This window comes from Paramormyrops kingsleyae, chromosome 11 (assembly GCF_048594095.1).
Source record: "Paramormyrops kingsleyae isolate MSU_618 chromosome 11, PKINGS_0.4, whole genome shotgun sequence".
NCBI lineage: Eukaryota > Metazoa > Chordata > Actinopteri > Osteoglossiformes > Mormyridae > Paramormyrops > Paramormyrops kingsleyae.
This window is the reverse complement of record NC_132807.1, coordinates 29,532,282-29,550,937: the sequence shown is the minus strand read 5'-3', so window position 1 is coordinate 29,550,937 and position 18,656 is coordinate 29,532,282. Positions and strand designations below refer to the sequence as shown.

The window sequence follows — 18,656 nt, the reverse complement described above, 5'->3', positions numbered from 1 at the left end:
TTGGTTTAGGGATAATTATTCAATGGCTTTCTGTTGGTTTTACTCAGTAATTCAACATGGGCAGTTTGCTTTGAGGAGGAAATTCATTAATGACTTTCCTTAATATTTGGTATGATTTTGGTTAGTAGGAGGTTTTTGGTGACAAAACCTTTGGATAGACCATCTAGGGGTATATATTATTTATGTGCACAAGGAGTATTTTAAAAAATGAATAAGCCCATATTAAATATTTGTTTTTGAAAGCTGCCTGTTATAACATCTTGCTTTTCATGTGTAATGTAAGGGGTTTGATATTGGGCTGCTGAATGTTTTTTCCCAGAGATTTATTTTGTATGTAATAATAATAATAATAATAATAAATTTAATTTATAATGCACTTTACATTTTACAGAGAAAATCTCAAAGATTAGATGTCATGTAGATTAGATGTCATGCTTTCCACAGTTTCGTCCAATGTATTATTAATTGTTTTACTGTTTTACTGAATATGACATGTTGGAGTTATTGTGCTGCATTAGTGTGAGTTCAGTGCAGAAGGTATGTGAGTCCAGGGTTTGTCAGTGGTAGGGAGTATGGAGGTATCGAAGGGAATGGATTTTCAGTTTTTGGAAATATGCTTTAAAAATCAGGATAATGACTACTCCCATCGTTCCATTTTCAGCACAGCAAAAATTCAGCCTTAAATCAGCATCACAGTATCTGTACACATTGGTAGTGACAGGTAGCCCTGATTAAGAAGCAGACTCATCATTTAGTTTGCAATAAACAGAGGTAGGATTACATTGCCTTGTGTTCACTCTGTGCTGAGTCACAGTACAGCATACACAAAACAACAGTACGCATTACACTTCAGTGTGAGAGTTTGACGCACTCCTGCTCTTCCTTGTAAATGGTCCTTGAAAACGTTTTGGAGGAGGGGTGACACCTAAACTGGAGGCTTGCTGGCCTTTGATCGGCTCAATGCCAGCGATGGAGAGGATGCTGTACAGAGCTAATCAGCGCCACGTTGTTGCTAAAGAAGATCTGTACCTATGGCTTGAAGTCTTCTGTAGGCACTTATCTAATCAGTTTGTAAATCAATGGAATGCTTTGTATAGTTGTATCTGTTTTTTATTTTATTTTCCAATGTTAAGACCTCCTCCAAAACAAACCTTAAAACTTGGACTAGGGAGTTTTTCCTTGCCACTGTCACCTCTGGGTCACTCACTGGGGGCTTTGGGCAGGATAATGTAAAGCACTCTGAGACAATGTAAAGTATGCTATACAAATAAAATTCAATTGAAGTGAAATTGAATAATAAACCTTTGAAGGCCTTTTCGTAGTCTTCCATTAGTCAGGATGCAGAATGCTTGTTTATGAGTTAATCAGCACTTGGCAAAGGATCCCTCAGTGGTATGTGCCTGGCTAGGATACAAGCCATCTCAGAGCATCTCAGGCCATTTGTGTGCCCGCAGAAAGGCCCCAAGGTGAGCCTCACACCTCACTTCCTTCCTTTATTTTGTCTCCACACAGCGTCTACACTTTCTAACGGTGGAATGAACTTGCACAGTTCTGTGAAACGGAAGCTGGTGGAAGAGAAGGGCTACGTGTTCGACAAGAGGCTGAGATATAACATCCGACAGAATGAGAGCAACTGCCGGTTCCGGGACATCGTGGTCAGGAAAGAAGAGGGTTTCACGCATGTGCTGCTATCAAGCCAAACGTCAGACAACAATGCACTGACCCCAGAGGTAGGTTGCTGGTGTTTAGGCTGTAGAAAGCTGTTGTGATTCACTCTTTAATGGACAGAGGCATGGATTTCACCTCCACTTGATCTATGCTGCGGTTTGCTACCTTCCATAAAAGTGGTCTCTGACCTATATTTGCTTGGAGTGATTTATTTCTTCCTACCACAGGAGTTATGAACCATGCCAATGATTTATTACTGCTTTTATCTGGGAGGTTAATTTAGTGCTCGAAATGAAATTTTTCCAATTCAGGTAAACAAGTATGACAGTTGTCATATTATAGTCTCCAAAGAAATATCGTCAGCATGGAATGTTCTTGATGACAAATTTTGGGATGCAGAAAGCCCACAAAATAACTATAGTAATTAATCACCAGGAATATTTGCAACAGTTCCATTATTGAATGCTGAAATTATATATTTATTCTCATTGTATGAGCCCCAGAAAGTTCACTGCAGATGATACATGAGGGCATTTAGAATTTAAGTTTTTAAGTGCCGCTACACTGAGTACCATCCACTTATGTTTCTGAGCATGGAGAGGTGATGAGGTCTGCTTGAATGATCCCTAGAAACTATGCTATGTGCATGAACCAAAGTTAACATCCCCTAAGCCTAATTTTTTTTATTGTATATTTAATTTATTGTAGCACTGATAGTGTGCTTCATAGGTCAGGTTAAAAAAACTATGACAAGTAGGTGAACATTTTCTTCTACAAGGGTGAGATTTCTCATCTCTTAAGGTGTTATTTTGCTGATTGAACATTGAGCATGTGTCATAACCGTAATGATCGTGAACAGACCACATACGTTAACTTGAAACCATTAAAAATCTATCATCATGGATGAAGAAAAGAATGGACTCTTTCCGCAGCAGCATTATAAAGTGAATTCATAGGAAAAAGTATCCCAAAAATATTTTGGCTCCAACATGTGGTGCTATGGCTGTACTGGCATGGTGATGCATTTCAATGCTGGGGTGAATGTAGAAGCATGAATGTTTCACTACAGTATGAGCAGAAAGCTGTTTGTGGAAACTTGATTGTGTCTCTCAGCACCACATGCTTGCATGCACTGGCCATTTTTGTAGATCTTGTAGTCAAATGCAAAAACAGTCTAAAGAGCAGTGGTTGCTGGCAGCCCTGCCAGTGTTATTGTCCTGTCAGTGGTCTTCTCTGCGAATTCTGATTTGATATACACCTTTTTAAAAATGGATGCATTTTGATGTTTGAAGACAGTGATGTTGTAATATGACCTGTGGTATGCAGGGTGCCCTCCAGAAATGAAGTCAACGGAGAGCCTTTGTGGCGGTCATTGTCTACAGATCTTCAAATTTGCCCGTCGGGGACAAATAAAGTATTTTGAATTTGAATTTGAAATGTGGATTAGACTTCTGTCAGAATACACTCCTGTGTCATTAGTCAGTGCTGTATAATTTGCTGGACGGACATTCATCTATTTAAATGGATTCCTGAATGTAAAGAATTGTTAAAAGGACGAGTATAGATCTGCTGTCGAAATTGCTTTGAGTCCGTTCAGCTGTGTTGGTCAGACTGGATAATAGGATGTTTAAAGGGGACTTACCATTGGTGCAGCGTGTTGCTGGGTGGGTAAAGTCTCTGTGCGTGTGATTGGAAGGTGACCGGTTCGAGTCTGGCTTCAGCAGAATAGCCGCATGTTTGAGCAAGTCCCGTAACCCCCTCTCCCCGCTCTCTCACCTACATGTGTGTCATGGAGAATAATATTGGGTAGGCGAAAAGGGGTAGCAACCAGTAAAGTGTCATCATTATTATTATTTAGGTTTTTAAATACCTTTATCAAGTAAGATGCAGTTTGGAACAACACTGATGTCTCAGAAGCTATTCAGGAGTAAATTGCAGTCTTATAACATCATTGTAAGCTGGCTGGCAGTATACGCAACAATTTCTCTGCCAGAAAAGTGAGAAATATGTAGGTCTGAACATCAACTAAGTGTTCAGTGAGCCTTGCCTGTATATTCGTCTTACCCATAGCATATACCATGACTATATGACAGCTAGAAATCCTCTTTTTCAGTGGAACAATGGGTGAGTCATACCTGGGATGGGAATTCTCATTACCCAGAACACATAGGGCTTCAGTCAGTAATTTCATGGACAATGCATTGTGTGGTCTACAGGTTCACTGCTGATCTCTGCAGAGCTGATCTCCAGTGGCATGTCACATGATCCATCCTATTACAGTGGGGCTTGTCACATTCTGCGTGCTGCCCTGTCACCTTTTGAGTGCAGGGAGCTGTGTTGTCTTCGTCTGTCAGTGCTTCGGGGCTTGTGGACGGGGGTTTTGTTTGCCGTTGTCTTCTCTTCTGACTGCTCCTCTGTGCTTCCAGCACTGTAAAGAAACTGAAAGACCATTTAATTTTCTCAGCATATAGTCACTCAGAAGCATTCTTGGTGAGATACCTCCTCAAACAGTGAGCAAGGTTGCATCAATCAGTTCCTTTGCGGTGATCATAGACACGCAGTGTTGCCTAAATATACTGGTCATACAAGGACTTTATCCTGATGACTTTTTCTGGGTTTCCAATGAAGAGCGGGATGGAATTTCTATGTCTCCTGCGAGATCTGAGAGATCGACCAGAGCGCTACCGCGTGCTGCTTAGATCAAAGGCAGAAATCTGACGGGCTTTTTCATCTCATAACCAAAGGGGCATGTAGACAGCATAACATGCTGGATTCTCTGCACTCTGCCATGCAAAGTACAGTCCATACAGTCTTGTTTGTGTAACTAGGAATTATCCAGTAACTTGGCTTCCTTTTCTGGCTCGAATCCAGTTCCTGCTTCAGCAGATGTGTTTTGAACATCTTAAAAGTATAACTTGCAACAAGAGTAATGTCAAGGAAATGTTGAAGTCTGTATCAGATGTATTGAGAAAATGTGTAAAATATGTGAAAGACGTGAAATACAGTACAGGTTAAGGTCAATAATCAGCCTGTTTTCAAGGGTTATCTCAGTTGGTCATGCACATTACTTAGGAAGACTTGCTAGCCTTTCATTATATTCAGAGGCAGGTCCAAAAAGCTTATCTTACTTTGTCTGCCCTCAGCAGTTAATATGAAACCTCATCTGTCTTTGATGTGTATGGCTGTTGTCAGCCTACAGGAAGCTCAGCGCTAACAGGCCTATTGCGGGAGACGTATCAATACGGGGTTTCAGCTTAGAAGTTCAGCCCACTGTGACGGGCAGATGTAGTCACATGACCAATTTGTTGTGTTAAATACACATCTCTTTGGGTTTCAGTACAGCTGTCACAGCAGGTTCCAGTTCTCACTGCATTAGTTAGGACTTGAGCCTGGCTTCTTTAAAGGACTCAATATTATTAAAAGTGAAATTTATATCTGAACTTCCCCAAAATGATAAAAGGCTCCTCTAGCAGCTCAGCTGGTGAAAGTGCATTTGTCAGTTGAGGCAAGGGGCCTCTAAATAAACCCAACCCCCCCCCCCCCACCCACCCACACACACACACACACACACACACACACACATATAAACACACACATATTTAAGGGGGCTCCCACTGTGAAATATACTTGGATTAGGTCTGATGTGAGTGTGGCTGCATGGCTCTCCTACTGTACCTGGCCCTAGACAAATGAGAGGTAGGAAATATGCAGCTTGTGCTTCCTAGTGTGGACTGATGACACAAAATGCCATTGTGTGCCAGTATGGTCAGATGCTGACAGAATCGGTGTTCAGATCAACATCTATATATGCATTTCTGTATGCATTTAATGATTGTAGAAAAAGTGTTGATGTAGAATATGCGTTATATACTGTATATTATTTGCTGTCTTTCCCAAAAATCTCAAGGTGGTTGTGACAGAAATGCTTCTGTTTCTGAGTTCTGTATCTGTGACAGCATTCCTCGGAAATATTATTGGGAGCTATTATTTTGTGGCATATCACATTTCTTCCATTGACATTTCAATGCTGGAATTCTGGGTCAGAGTGTAAATTTTAAATTATTTTGTATACCTAGCTGCCTTGAATCTTAGTTCCATCTTACCTCTTGAGCACATTTCAGATAGTCCAGAAATTGTTATATTCTAATAATGCTTGTCAGAGACTGAGTAAGATGAGTGTGATCTTAAAGGCAGATTCAAGTCAAATGTGTGTTTCACTGTGGATAGCTCTGGATTCATCTGGTACCACTGAAACAAATCTTCATTTTTATTTTGACACACAGTAGTTTTCTTGGATGACACAGGAAACTGTTTGTATCAAAATCTGTATTGAATTTTGCTCCACCATCATTCAGAGCCTCAGTTCTTCTGGATTCCAAGCTACAGGACAGCACTTAGACAGTTTCTCATCAATTTGAATATCCTTAAGCACCTCGCTCTTGTAATTGTCTCCTGAACTGCTCCCAATTTAAGGTTTTCCGTTAAAATGAATAATTTCATGTTCTAGAACAGTGTTACTTCAAAGCACTTTAAAACGGCATCTTCCAAACCTGTCTCTTGCAGCGCTAATTAACCCGTCCTTCAGTCCTGTTCAGTTCATAATTAATTAGGCTTGAATAGGTTAATTAGATGTGTTGCTTGATGCAAATTGTGACAGAATGCATTGCTTGTAAATGTGAATCTTACTAATCCCCTGCATGTATTTGGACTAATACAATGTACACTGATTATTCTATCATTTGATTGAATCTTCATTTTATTTAACCAACTCTTTAGTTAACTGTTAAAGTGCTTTTAATTAACTACCACTGATTAATTTAAAAATCATTTTCAAAGGCTGTATTACTGGTTACTTTCTAGTGATTAAAATTACTGGTAACAATTTCATACAATAGAAAATTATACCACATCTTCACCAGCAGTTACATTTGACATGTTTTGTTCAATTCATTAAGCTGTAAAATGAACATATGCATGGAGGAACAGAAATGGATGCAGGTTCAGGCCTAATGGCGACTACTGTAACTCCCTTTATGCCGGTCTGGGACACTCTCCTATTCAGAGACTACAGTTAGTACAAAATGCGGCTGCTTGGCTCCTTAAAAACACATGCGCACATTACCCCAGTTTTGTCCTCTCTCCACTGGCTTCCTGTGTCTTTTAGAATTGATTTTAAGATGTTGTTGCTTGTTTTTAAGGCTTTAAATGTCACGCCTTCTTATGTATCTATGCTTTTAAGTATCCACACCCCAGTTAGGGCGCTAAGGTCCTCTAATCACATGATTCTGGACGTTCCCAGGACAAGGCTCGAAAATAAAGGGGATCGGGCCTTTTCGGCTGCAGGCCCGGTCCTGTGGAACCGCCTGCCTCAGAACATCGGATCTGTTCGTAATTTAGAGGCTTTTCAGGTCCACACTTAAAACCCACCTATTTTCCTTGGCTTTTGGTTCGAGTTGAGCCCAGACATCTCAGTGCAGCGTCATTGTACCTTATTTTATTTTCATCTTATTTTTGTGTATTCTATTGTCTCTGGATGCTGTTCAGCCAAATGGCTACTTCAATATTAGTTTAAATACTAGAACTCGTGGCCATAAGTGGAAATTAGCGGGAGAACATTTTAAAACAAATTTGAGGAAGCACTTCTTTACACAGCGTGTAGTTAGAGTATGGAACAGTCTTCCTGCTAGTGTAGCGGAAGCTAAAACCCTGGGTTCCTTTAAATCAGAGCTAGATAAGATTTTAAAAACTCGGAGCTATTAGTTACGTTCTCCCCGAACGAGCTTGATGGGCCGAATGGCCCCCTCTCGTTTGTAAATTTCTTATGTTCTTATGTATAGTTGTTTTAAATGTGCTATACAAATAAAGTTGAAGTTGAAGTTTAGAACATGAATTAACAGTAACTGTTTTTGTACCAGTTTTAGTGGGATGCTGTAATTCTCATACAACCTCCAATACCCACCCACCCCCCCTTTAAAAATACACAACTCTGAAATTAAAACATCAGTTAGTGAAAGAGTAGCGACATGCTTGGAGATGATCAGTGATTCTCAGCCGGTCCTCAGGGAGCCCCAGACAGTCCAAATGCTTTGCTCTCCTCTACCTACCTGGAGTTGGGAGGGAGTAGAAATGTGGGCTGTCTGGGGCTCCCTGAGAATCACTGCTTTAGTCTGGCCCTCCTCAGTGTCCACGCATCTTTATCAGTATATCTGCATTAGACTGGCCCTCCTCAATGTCCACGCATCTTTATCAGTATTTCAATTTAGACTGAAAGTTTATAGGCTACGTGTAATAATTTAGTAAGAGATTCTGCCCCAAATTCCTATATGGAAAGTATCTAAAGGAAATCCGCAATACACAAGGAAAACATAGAAAGTCTGCACATACACATAGCCACCAGGCCGGAAGGTGTAAATCACCAGGCCGGAAGGTGTAAATCACCAGGCCGGAAGGTGTAAATCACCAGCCCGGAAGGTGTAAATCACCAGGCCGGAGCCTGAGGGCAGGGAACTCCTAGTCCTTAATGTGCAAAGGCAGTCCAAGATCATGCATGGCTACGATGAAATGATTAAAATGTTGTGGCTGAGGTGGGACGGAGAGGTTGGGAGTGATGCCCCCCCCCCCCCCATATCGATCTGCTGGCTTGTTCCCCACCTCTCTGTACCCACAATGCCACCCATAATTTAAACATTACCAGCTCATATAGCTAACATTTACTGCAGCAATAATTCTATCAGCAAAAGACGATAAGAGCTTCTGAACCTTAAAAAAACTGTTGGCTTCATATTGCACTAACAGTTACAGCAGCTGTAGGGTTGTCATCAAACTAAAAGACGTTCACTAATACACCCCCCCCCCAAAAAAAAATAAGTCTTCTGAGCCACCCACAGAGTCTGTCCACTTGCTCCGCCAAGGCCTGTCATATTTAAAACGTAATTTGGTAATGCATCCTCATTTGTCATTTGCTTGCTATTTTAATCCTTTGTGAATTTTTTTCTATCTACACTTCTATAAAATGACTATGACATATATGACGTATAGAATCAGTAGGTGTGAGTACTGGGTGCTCCAATTCAACGGGTCTGCGGAAGGCCTGTTGTTGTTACAGGGTATTTTATTCACGCCCCCATAAGCAGCGATGGGATAGTGATTCACACCCACCACAGTCCCCCGGCTCCAAAAAAAGGTGTTTGTATTCCCTCGCTTTGTGTTTCTGTCTTGCTTTAGTCTAGAACAGCTTGTACGTCTATAGATGTCAAGGGTCTTTTACGCATATTAGAGGCCAGTTGTTAAGGATTTTTTGACTAGTAGCAGTACAGTGGTACCTCAGAACTCAAATTTAATACGTTCAGAACTCCGGATCGAATCCTAAAAAGTTCGAGTTGTGATCGAATTTCCCCCATAAGAAATAATGGAAAACCATTTAATTGGTTCCCGGCCCCAAAAAATTACATCTAAATATGTTTTCTTTTTTAGCATTTAAACACAAAATGAACCGGATAAAACAAGAAGAGCATATACTGTACTAAACACATCTAAGCACATTTATCAAAACAGTAATTTGTAAAGTAAGAAAATAAATGTATCCAAACAATGTGTAAAGTTAAAAAAAATAAATAAAATGTGCCCTGCCCCGATTGTCCACTCCTTCCCTGTGCCACGCCCCCTTGTTAACCTCGTGTGGAATCCCTGTGTGATCAGCTGTTTCTGGTTGTTGTCATTAGTCCTCTGTATTTAGTCCGCGTTTCAGTTTGTTTCCCCAGTCCGGTCATTGTATTGTCCGTCTGCGTTTTGCCTACCTTACCTGTAATTAAACTCCGTATTCCCCGATACCCTGACGTCTGCGTCTTTGTCTCTGTTCCATCCCTGCTTGGCACAACAATATTATTATAATTAAATGTATTAATGGTTTATTATTAATATTAAAATAATTAATAAGAAATCTTTATTTTAAAATGTATTTTACTATATAATAATAATTACTGTTACTGTCTATCATTGTCTAAATGTATTTTTACTGTCTAAATATATGTATTCAGCTAGTGTAAACATGCACGATGCTATCACAGCGAATGCGAGGCTTAGACTGAAGCTCATTTCCGCTGAGAGACGTGCGTGACTAATTTCCCCGTGTGTACAAGTTATCTTAGGTCGGCGTTCACGGTTTGACTTCTGAGATTCAGATGGAGTTCTGGGTAATTTTTTTTCGAACTGGTTGGTTCGACTTTTAAGAAATTAGAGTTCTAATGAGTTTGAGAATTGAGGTACCACTGTTTTAGTAATAGCAAAGTGACCTTTGTCAATATTTCTGCGGGCTCTAAGTCAAATAAGGCTTGTTGGCTGAAGGAGGCCCATCCTGTGTAACTCAGCAAAGGAGGTCCACTCTTGAAGCCATACATCACATGAATGTGTCCCCCACGCCTAGGCAAGAGGCCGCAGCGGGTGACCTGCGGCTCCGTCACCCAGCCCTCTCTGTGCCGTTCCTCTGCAGATCATGAAGGAGGTGAGCCGGGCTCTGAGTAACGCGGCCGCTGACAGCAGCAAGCTCCTGCTGCTCAGCGCCGTCGGCAGTGTCTTCTGCAGCGGCCTGGATCACTCGTACCTCATAGGCCGGCTGTCCACCGACCGCAGGAAGGAGAGCAACAGGATCGCAGATGCAATACGGTGAGGAGGCGCGCGCCATGCTCTGCGTTAATGCACCGCTTATATGCTGAACGTCCCAAAGTTCCAGTATGTGCAGATGGTGCCCAGGTGTTTTTAGCAGTGAAGTGATCGTTTACAATAACGGAAGGATTGGCTTTAAAAATAAGCAGGTTAAAGTGGTGAGTCTTGACTTACCGCTGTTCTCTTTTTTTTGAGTCTTTATTTTTTATACACACAAAAGCTCATGTATGTCTACCTAAATTCTGGAGGTAAAGAATGTGATCAGTTTCCAAACATTTGCTTGATTTTTCTGACTTGTGTACAGTCTTGGTGCATGAGGGTTAACTCTGGGGAAACTCAGGAGGTCACACAGACTCTACTGGGTCGCTGTGAGAACACCACCCCCACCTGAATAATGTCTCTCATCTCCCTGAACAAAATCAGACGAACACAAACCTGTATGACATGCACAGAGGTAATTGAAAGTTCAGCATCAGAACTCTAGTGTTTGCCGTCATTCCAGAGTGAACCAGTGGGGTGGTGATGACAGCTATTTATTTGTAACTCATCATAACAGAGTTAAAGACCCTTTCCTGTGACAGAGAGCAGCCACTCAGCTGTGGTCACATATCAGCAGGGAATGCCGAGCCGCTGTCCTACTTGCTTCTACCTTTCAATTTCTTCCAACGCAACATATGATAAAATGTGTACAATGATGCATTCAATCAAAACTCAAGAGAAATTATTTCTACATATTTTATTTCACTATATCTCCATTCTGTATATATGACTGTGACTCGGTGAAGGGTTGTGATTGTTGTTGTACAGATCATTGTTGTTCTTAGAGTTTTTCCATTTCTTCCAGATGGATCCTGTTAATGACTAATCAAAAATGGGAAATGTGTGGCAGTAATGTGTTAATATGTGTGGTGGATGTGAGGAACATTCTGGCACTGATATGTTCACATACCTGTATAAGTCTCTTTGGAATGACTGTGAATGTGTTTGCAGGGCCTCTGGCTCCAGGGTCTGATCATGCATTCACCCATTTCCCATAACTACTTATCTAATGCAGAGTGAGCCTGGACCCTCTTCCAGGAAAAATGAAGCAAAATGCACACTCGATAGGTTATCAGTCCATCACAGTGTGCACACACGCACACACACACACACACACATGCACACACACACACACATGCACACGCACACACACACACACATACACATGCACACACACACACACACATGCACACACACACACAAAAAAAAAAAAACAGGAGCAATTAGGCAAGACCAATTCACCCACATCGCATTCCTTTGGATTGTGGAAGGAAGACAGAAGAAAGCAAAAGAAAAAAAGTCCACACACACAATGGAAAGCGATTTTAAAGCATTTGCATATGAGTTCCTGTGTACAACTTGGTTGAAACCTTGTCTGTAAAATACTAAATTTCTAACTCATTTCCTTGAGAAAATTGCAAGAATCGTTTTTGTTAACAGATATTATAAAAGAAAAATCTAAAGATTATGTAGGCAGGAGAGATGTGCCACACTTTCTTTTTTACTGTTGAGTACGACTTTATACAGTCTGTCAGAGGCAGATGTGCAGAATGGAAATACTGACAAATGAGCGCAAATTAAAATGAATTCTTCAAAGAACAGGCCCTAGTATGAGTCCAAAACACACCTTCCAAACCTATGCATGGGCATTCTGCTGAATCAAGTGTGGAAAATGGTCTGAGTTTGTTCTCGGCTCTGTAGGTTGTGCCTTCAGATCCCCGGTAATGTAGTGAAGTAGTGAAGTGCTCTGACAGGAAGACTGAAGTGCTGATTCACTCCCAAAGCTTTATTCTGCTGCAGTGCCAGGCAGCTAGAGGAAGCGTGTAGGAGGACAGGGGCTAAAGTGTTTTTGTCAGAGCAGCAGTTTCAAGTTTCAACTTTTATTTGTCACATAAGTGTAACATGCCGAGCTCAGGGTGTGGCCTTGTTTGGACACCCCCACACGAGGTGTGCTTCAGCCTGCTATTGTAATTATACTCAGCATTCTTGTGGGAAACTAAATGTTGTTCGCTGATTAGTTTTTGGCTGCGGTGGATGGTACACTGGTAGCTAAGGGAACAGGCATGTAACCTGAAAGTTACTATTCCCAACGTGCATGTGGGGGGGAGCTGGGGTGTCTGAACACCTGCCCATTTTGTCTGAACTATTTAAAATGCCCCCTTTCAAGGTTCTGAATGCCACTTTAATGCATCTGTCAGAGGCTTTGAGCACCTGCCCCTCTAAGAGTCTGTACTGTACTGATTCCCAGGTCCTACTGAAATGAACCTTAAATGTCTCAAATTGGGAGTATTGATATTATTGATAAGAAGGTGAACTGGATAAATCTGCTCTTTATCTAGGTGGATGGATAGATGAATGTGATATTAGTCCTGCAAGAATCACGTCATTTTCACAGAGAAGTCTATAAATGTTTAGTTTAGTTAGCACTGTTAATTGAGGCAGGGATGAGTAATGGGGGGAAAAGACCGAAGAGTTCACACCTCCTGAAAGTGGCAGTGAGATCGCAGTGCAGATTGAAACGTGCTCTGGCCTCCGCGAGGAGAGCACTGGGGCTCGCCGGGGAGGGCCAGCCTGCTAGGGAGCAGCGGGAGATCTGTTGTCAGTCACCTCCTGTTGGTGTAATCCCATTAAAACACAACAACGAGTGCTTTAATACATAATTGGGGATGCAGTAGCCCTCATTTGCATTTATAGCTTTCTCATGAGGTGTTTGGAGCAGACGTGCCTGTTATTCAGGCTCTGCAGTAACTGAAAGGACGGCTCTGTGCTTGTTTGCTCCAAATTCCAGCAGCCTACCTTGGCTGAGGTGCATTTGCCTCTCCTGCATCTTTACAGGCCTATATTAGGTAAGATGATGACCTGTTTGTAAGATATTGTACAGCGCTACCCTTTCCTTTACCACTCTGTATGAAAAAAGCATGGACTGCGGATCATACATCTGAGAGAGTGTTGCATGCAATTTCAGGGATTTCATTAGAGCCTTCCTGCACTTCAAGAAGCCCATCGTGGTGGCCATCAATGGGCCAGCTCTTGGCCTGGGGGCATCCATACTGCCCCTGTGTGACATCGTGTGGGCCAGCGAGAAGGCCTGGTTCCAGACCCCGTGTGCCAGCACCCGGCTCACACCCACCGGCTGCTCCTCTTACACCTTCCCTCAGATCTTGGGAGTAGCCCTGGTGAGTCACCTCGCTTGGAGAAAGCCTGTTCCAAACCACCCACAAGCTAAACATCCCCTGATTGGCAGACACCTTCAGGGGGGAGGGGCAAAACATTTGGGCCTTACAATCCAACACTTTACTAACATAATGTTTTACATTATGTAAGCTAAATAAGTTTGCAAATAGCTTAATGTCTTGTTTATATACAATCTACATGGGTTATGGTTTTGTTTTATATATCCCATTAAAAACTGGCAATCTGGTATTTGTGATATTTATCTGTGATGGTTTCATGTACGTAAACATTTGTTAAAATATTATACTGTATCATGACAGAAGATATGCAAGTATCATTGGTGCTTGTGATTACAGCCACTGTTTAAAATTTTTTTGTTTTTTTTAGAACGTGACCATCTTACAGGGTTTAAGGATGGTGGAGTTTTGTGTGTGTAGTGATGCCGGGGGGGGGGGGGGTGCCCTGTCTCATGTAGGAAGCTGTTAAGTGAATGATAAATTAAGCAGGTTAGCTCGTCCCTGTGTGAGAGAGGAGGAAGTGATCTGCACACGATGCTCACAGAACGATCATATCTCACTGATAGACCCGCGATATGTGCAGCACAAACTCTCTGTAACCAGTGACCCCACCCACTGTTTTTTTCCTGGCAGGCCAACGAGATGCTGTTCTGTGGGAGGAAGCTCACGGCTCAGGAGGCCTGCAGTCGAGGACTGGTGTCGCAGGTCTTCTGGCCAACCACCTTCAGCCAGGAAGTCATGCTGCGCGTGAGGGAAATGGCCACCTGCAGTGCTGTGGTAGGATCCTCTTGAGTTTGTGGGTTTGTGTGCCTGAGCAGTGTTTCCCCACTCAGTCCTCGAGAACCCCCGGACGGTCCACGTTTTTGCTCCCTCCCAGCTCCCTGCCAGACAGTGCACATTTATGCTCCCTCCCAAAAATGGGCTGTCTGCGCCTCCCCGAGGACAGGCCTCTTGGAACTGTGACTCAACACAGAAATGTGCTGATTTGATCATTTTGCATTAGAGGGCAGAAACAGAAGAACATCTGTAATATATGGTTGTTTATATATGTGTATAAAAATATAGTTGGAGTGCCCTAAGGAAGCGGCACGACGCCGCAGTGCTTGGCACTGTTGGCTCACACCTCTGGGACCAGGGGGCTCGAGTCTCTGTCAGGGCTTTGTGTGTGTGGAGTTTGCACATTGTAATCATGGGGTTTCCTCTGGGGGCTCCGGTGTCCCCCCACGTTCCAAAAACATGCTGAGGTTAATTGGAGTTACCAAGTTGTCCGTAGGGGAGTGTGAGTGTGCCTGCGATGGGTTGGTTCCCTGCCTTGCGTCCATAGACTGCAGACCCCCCTGCATCCCTGAAAGTGAATGGATGGATGTCCTAGAGAATTACACACTGCATAAAATGATGGATAAAATTCCTTTGTTTTTTAAATGTTTTCTCTGTACATTAATGTCACAAATTGATATTGATTTATTTGGGCACCACTGCTCAGATGGAATATTTTACCCAAAATCATTTTTATTCTTCATTAAAAAAATCACCTCTGCATTCAGCAGCTACTCCTTGGTGTAGCATAGGGAGCTGAATCCATTCCTCTATAAGGAATATCTCCATATTATTCAGGGTCCTTGATTCTCACTTGTGAACCGGTTGACTGGCGTTCAGTGCAGTTCAGGTCAGGGAACTGCTATGACCATTGAAGAGCATGACATGTTGTCAGGGTACCTTTTTTGTGTGGATTTGGAGCTATGGTTTGGATCACTATCCTACTAGAACATCCAGCCGTATTCCAGTTTTAGCCTCTTAGCAGAGGGAACCAAATGGTGAACTGAAACCTCCTGGTCGTTGATCGAATCTATGACATCACTTGGTTCCCAGGAAGAAAAAACATCAGACATCCACCATCAAACTTCAAAGTAAAGTAGATTGTTTTTCTGCACACACATGCCTCTCTTTACACCAATTGTGCTTCTGGAATTCGTTGTTAAAATTGTCTAATTTTGCTTTGTCGGTCCAAAGAACTTGGTTACAATCAAAAGTTTAGCAAACTCATGGTTTGATGACAGCATCCTCCATATAGGTTCATCACAACTGCAGTTTTAAACATTTATTATTGCCCTGGATGTTGTTGTTGTTGTTGTTGTTTTCAGGTGTGAAGCTATTTTATAGCCATTGTATGAAACTGCAGCCTTTTGATTGAAGGATTCTAACACACCTCAACAGCTTTAATACACATTAATAAACATTATATTGTAATAGCAATCATTGTCATTGTAGAATCACATAATGTCTGTTATTTATGTATATTAAAGCTGCTTAGGGATGTTAGGATGTTAAGGTATACATATTTATGTACTACTTATGAATGGTCTTTGAATGCATAATGAATACATTATGAAGGTGCAGTTAATATAAAGCATTACCTAATTTTATATATGCATTTTCACATTTTTCCTGGGTACTTTCCCTTGGAACATTTTATAACCATGAGCAAAGCAGGGGCTTCCCAGTGTCCTGGCAGTAAAGATAACAAGTAGATGTGGCTTTTCTTGCTCCAAAGGTCACGCTCACTTTATTACCTGCCTCACTCCATCTGGTGTTTTCTTCATGCTTTAAAGGTTCTGGAGGAGTCGAAGTGCTTAGTACGAAGCTTCCTGAAGTCTGTGCTGGAGGAGGTCAACGAGAAGGAGTGTCAGATGCTGAAACAGCTGTGGAGCTCCACGAAAGGCCTGGAGTCACTCTTCACGTACCTACAGGAAAAGATCTGTGAAGCCTGATGCTCATGCTCCTTTGGGCTATTGGTCAGGATCAGTGCAACCAGGACCCCAGACCCCAACCCCCACCCCAGTCCCACCAACCACAAAAAGAAGATCCGAAAGGCCCGAGTTTTCCCATCTCCGACTCGCAGAATGCAACACCATGCAATGCGCAGGAATCAACTGCTAGTGAACATCTTTCCAATCCATGCGGCAGCTTGTCCTCCTCGGAGCTGCACTGTGGCAAAGCGCTGCTAACAGGCATCATTCCTGGTAGTGGGCGAGTGGCAGTTCCATCCCCCCGAGAAAGGGGGCAGCCCGTACCCTTGGAATACTTGGCTGCTAACTGCTGGGATGGTGTGAAGCACTCGTCTCCATAGTAACCACCCCGATACCCTTCTGACAGGTGCCTGTCATTGCATTCCACAGACCTGATGACATCGTCAGGTGTCGCAAAACAACATTATCCTTCATTTTTTATTTATTTGTAAATTTATGTAATGCTTCCTACTACAAAAACACATATTGAAATTTTGTTTTGGTTTTGAAGGCATTTATGTGGATTATCCATTTATGTGGATCAGTTGAGAATTCTTTGTTTTCTTTTTTGGTATCATAGGTTATGTGTTCGCTTTTTGTTCTTTTTCTAAACCAAAGCTTTCATGAATAACCTAATCTGCTGGTCGCCTATTACACATTCCTCCATTCTGCCTGACAGAGCCGAGTCCACACAAAATCACATAAAAGCTTTGTCTAATAATGTGAAAATAAAACTATTTATGGTTTATGTTCCTAACATTTATGGGATCAGTTCATTCTGGGGAGATACTATCAGCATAGACGAAGGTATGAATTATATAATATAATGAAATGGGTATGACAGGGTTTTTTTTTAAATGTTCTCACAGGAGTGAACTTTCATCATCCTCGGGTTAGCAGAGACCAGATGACCACCTTAAAATGGACGTTCTGTGACATTCTGTTAGCCAATAGCATTGTACCTAGCAACTGCCAGTACTCTTCATAAAATTTTGTCTAAAATGTTCGAGAGCAGGGGTCTCCAACTCCAGTCCTGGGAAGCTACTCTCCAGTAGGTTTTCTGTCCCACTTGGCTTCTGATTACCTGAGACCAGCTGTGGCTCATCAGAAGCCAGGTAGGATAGAAAACCTACTGGGCGGTAGCTCTCCAGGACCGGAGTTGGAGACCCCTGTTCTAGAGGCTCTCCTCGCCTGGAAGTGGATTGTAAATAATTGTGCAGACTCCGTTTGATGCATGATCTGTGGAATCCATGACCTTGTCCTATGGTCGCACATCTTGATCTTGAGTTTAATGTATGAAAGGTAGGGGCTTGCATTTCTCTTCGTTAACCAGTCACAGTTTTCATTGTATGACATCACCACATTAATTAAAACCAATGCTTTTTGTTAAGTGGCAAGGTGCACAGATTTATAAAGCAGTGTTTCCCAACCCAGTCCACGTTTTTGCTTCCTCTCAGCTCCCAGTGTGCCTGTACCAGGTATTCGGAGATCCTGATTGGCTGGGAGCTGGGAGGGAGCAAAAATGTGGACTGTCCAGGGTTCCCCTTGGACTGGGTTGAGAAACACTGTTCTAAAGCAGGGGTCTCCAACTCCAGTCCTGGAGAGCTACTATCCAGTAGGTTTTCTGTCCCACTTGGCTTCTGATGAGCCACACCTGCTCCTGGTATTTACCTGAGAACAGCTGTGGCTCATCAGAAGCCAGGTAGGATAGAAAACCTACTGGATAGTAGCTCTCCAGGACCGGAGTTGGAGACCCCTGTTCTAAAGCATCCATTTTGTTGTGTGTGCCTTGTTAAGGGACATATCATAGATAGAAAATAGGAACTTCCTAACCTACAAAGGCTGTTTAATATTCATATTAATCCAGGGATTAAGAACCTCTCACAAGGGCTTCTGCTGAGGCGGGGCTTGAACCAGCAAGCTTCTGATTACAAGCGGAGAGGTTTAGGCCACTGAGCCACACAGTACCCCCACATTGATGACTGAAAGTCTTGAATTTGAAAAAGAGAAGAAAAAAATGGACCAACGTGGCAATGACATACAATGAAGACTGTGATTGGTTACAGAAGTGAAATACAAGCCCCTCCCTCATGGACCCAGGAAGGCAATTAATTCAGGGGAAATCGGGATGTGTGACCATGGCCTGAACCTCGAATTCTGTCTCCCTAATCTGGTTAAAACAGACATTGCCTCAGAGCAGGTGTACGGAACTCATGTCCTTCAGGTAATGAGAAAGTAGACTGGAAAATTTTTATTGTTAAAGAGAAGTCATTATCAAAAAAGGGGAAACAAAACCTAGAGCATCAGCTGT

At 42.4% G+C, this 18,656-nt stretch overlaps 1 protein-coding gene across 2 annotated transcripts in view; it reads left to right on the top strand.

The window, feature by feature from the left end:
- LOC111843167 (chromodomain Y-like protein 2) overlaps positions 1-17,970 on the top strand; it is a 50,267-nt gene extending 32,297 nt beyond the window's left edge. For both annotated transcript variants that reach the window (XM_023810516.2, XM_072718373.1), the window contains 5 exons: positions 1,513-1,730; positions 10,157-10,329; positions 13,334-13,544; positions 14,193-14,336; positions 16,169-17,970. In XM_023810516.2, the coding sequence (XP_023666284.1) occupies positions 1,513-1,730; positions 10,157-10,329; positions 13,334-13,544; positions 14,193-14,336; positions 16,169-16,327 (905 nt within the window). In that variant the 3' untranslated portion in view covers positions 16,328-17,970. The remainder of the gene's footprint in view (positions 1-1,512; positions 1,731-10,156; positions 10,330-13,333; positions 13,545-14,192; positions 14,337-16,168) is intronic.
- The last annotated feature ends 686 nt before the right edge of the window (positions 17,971-18,656 follow it).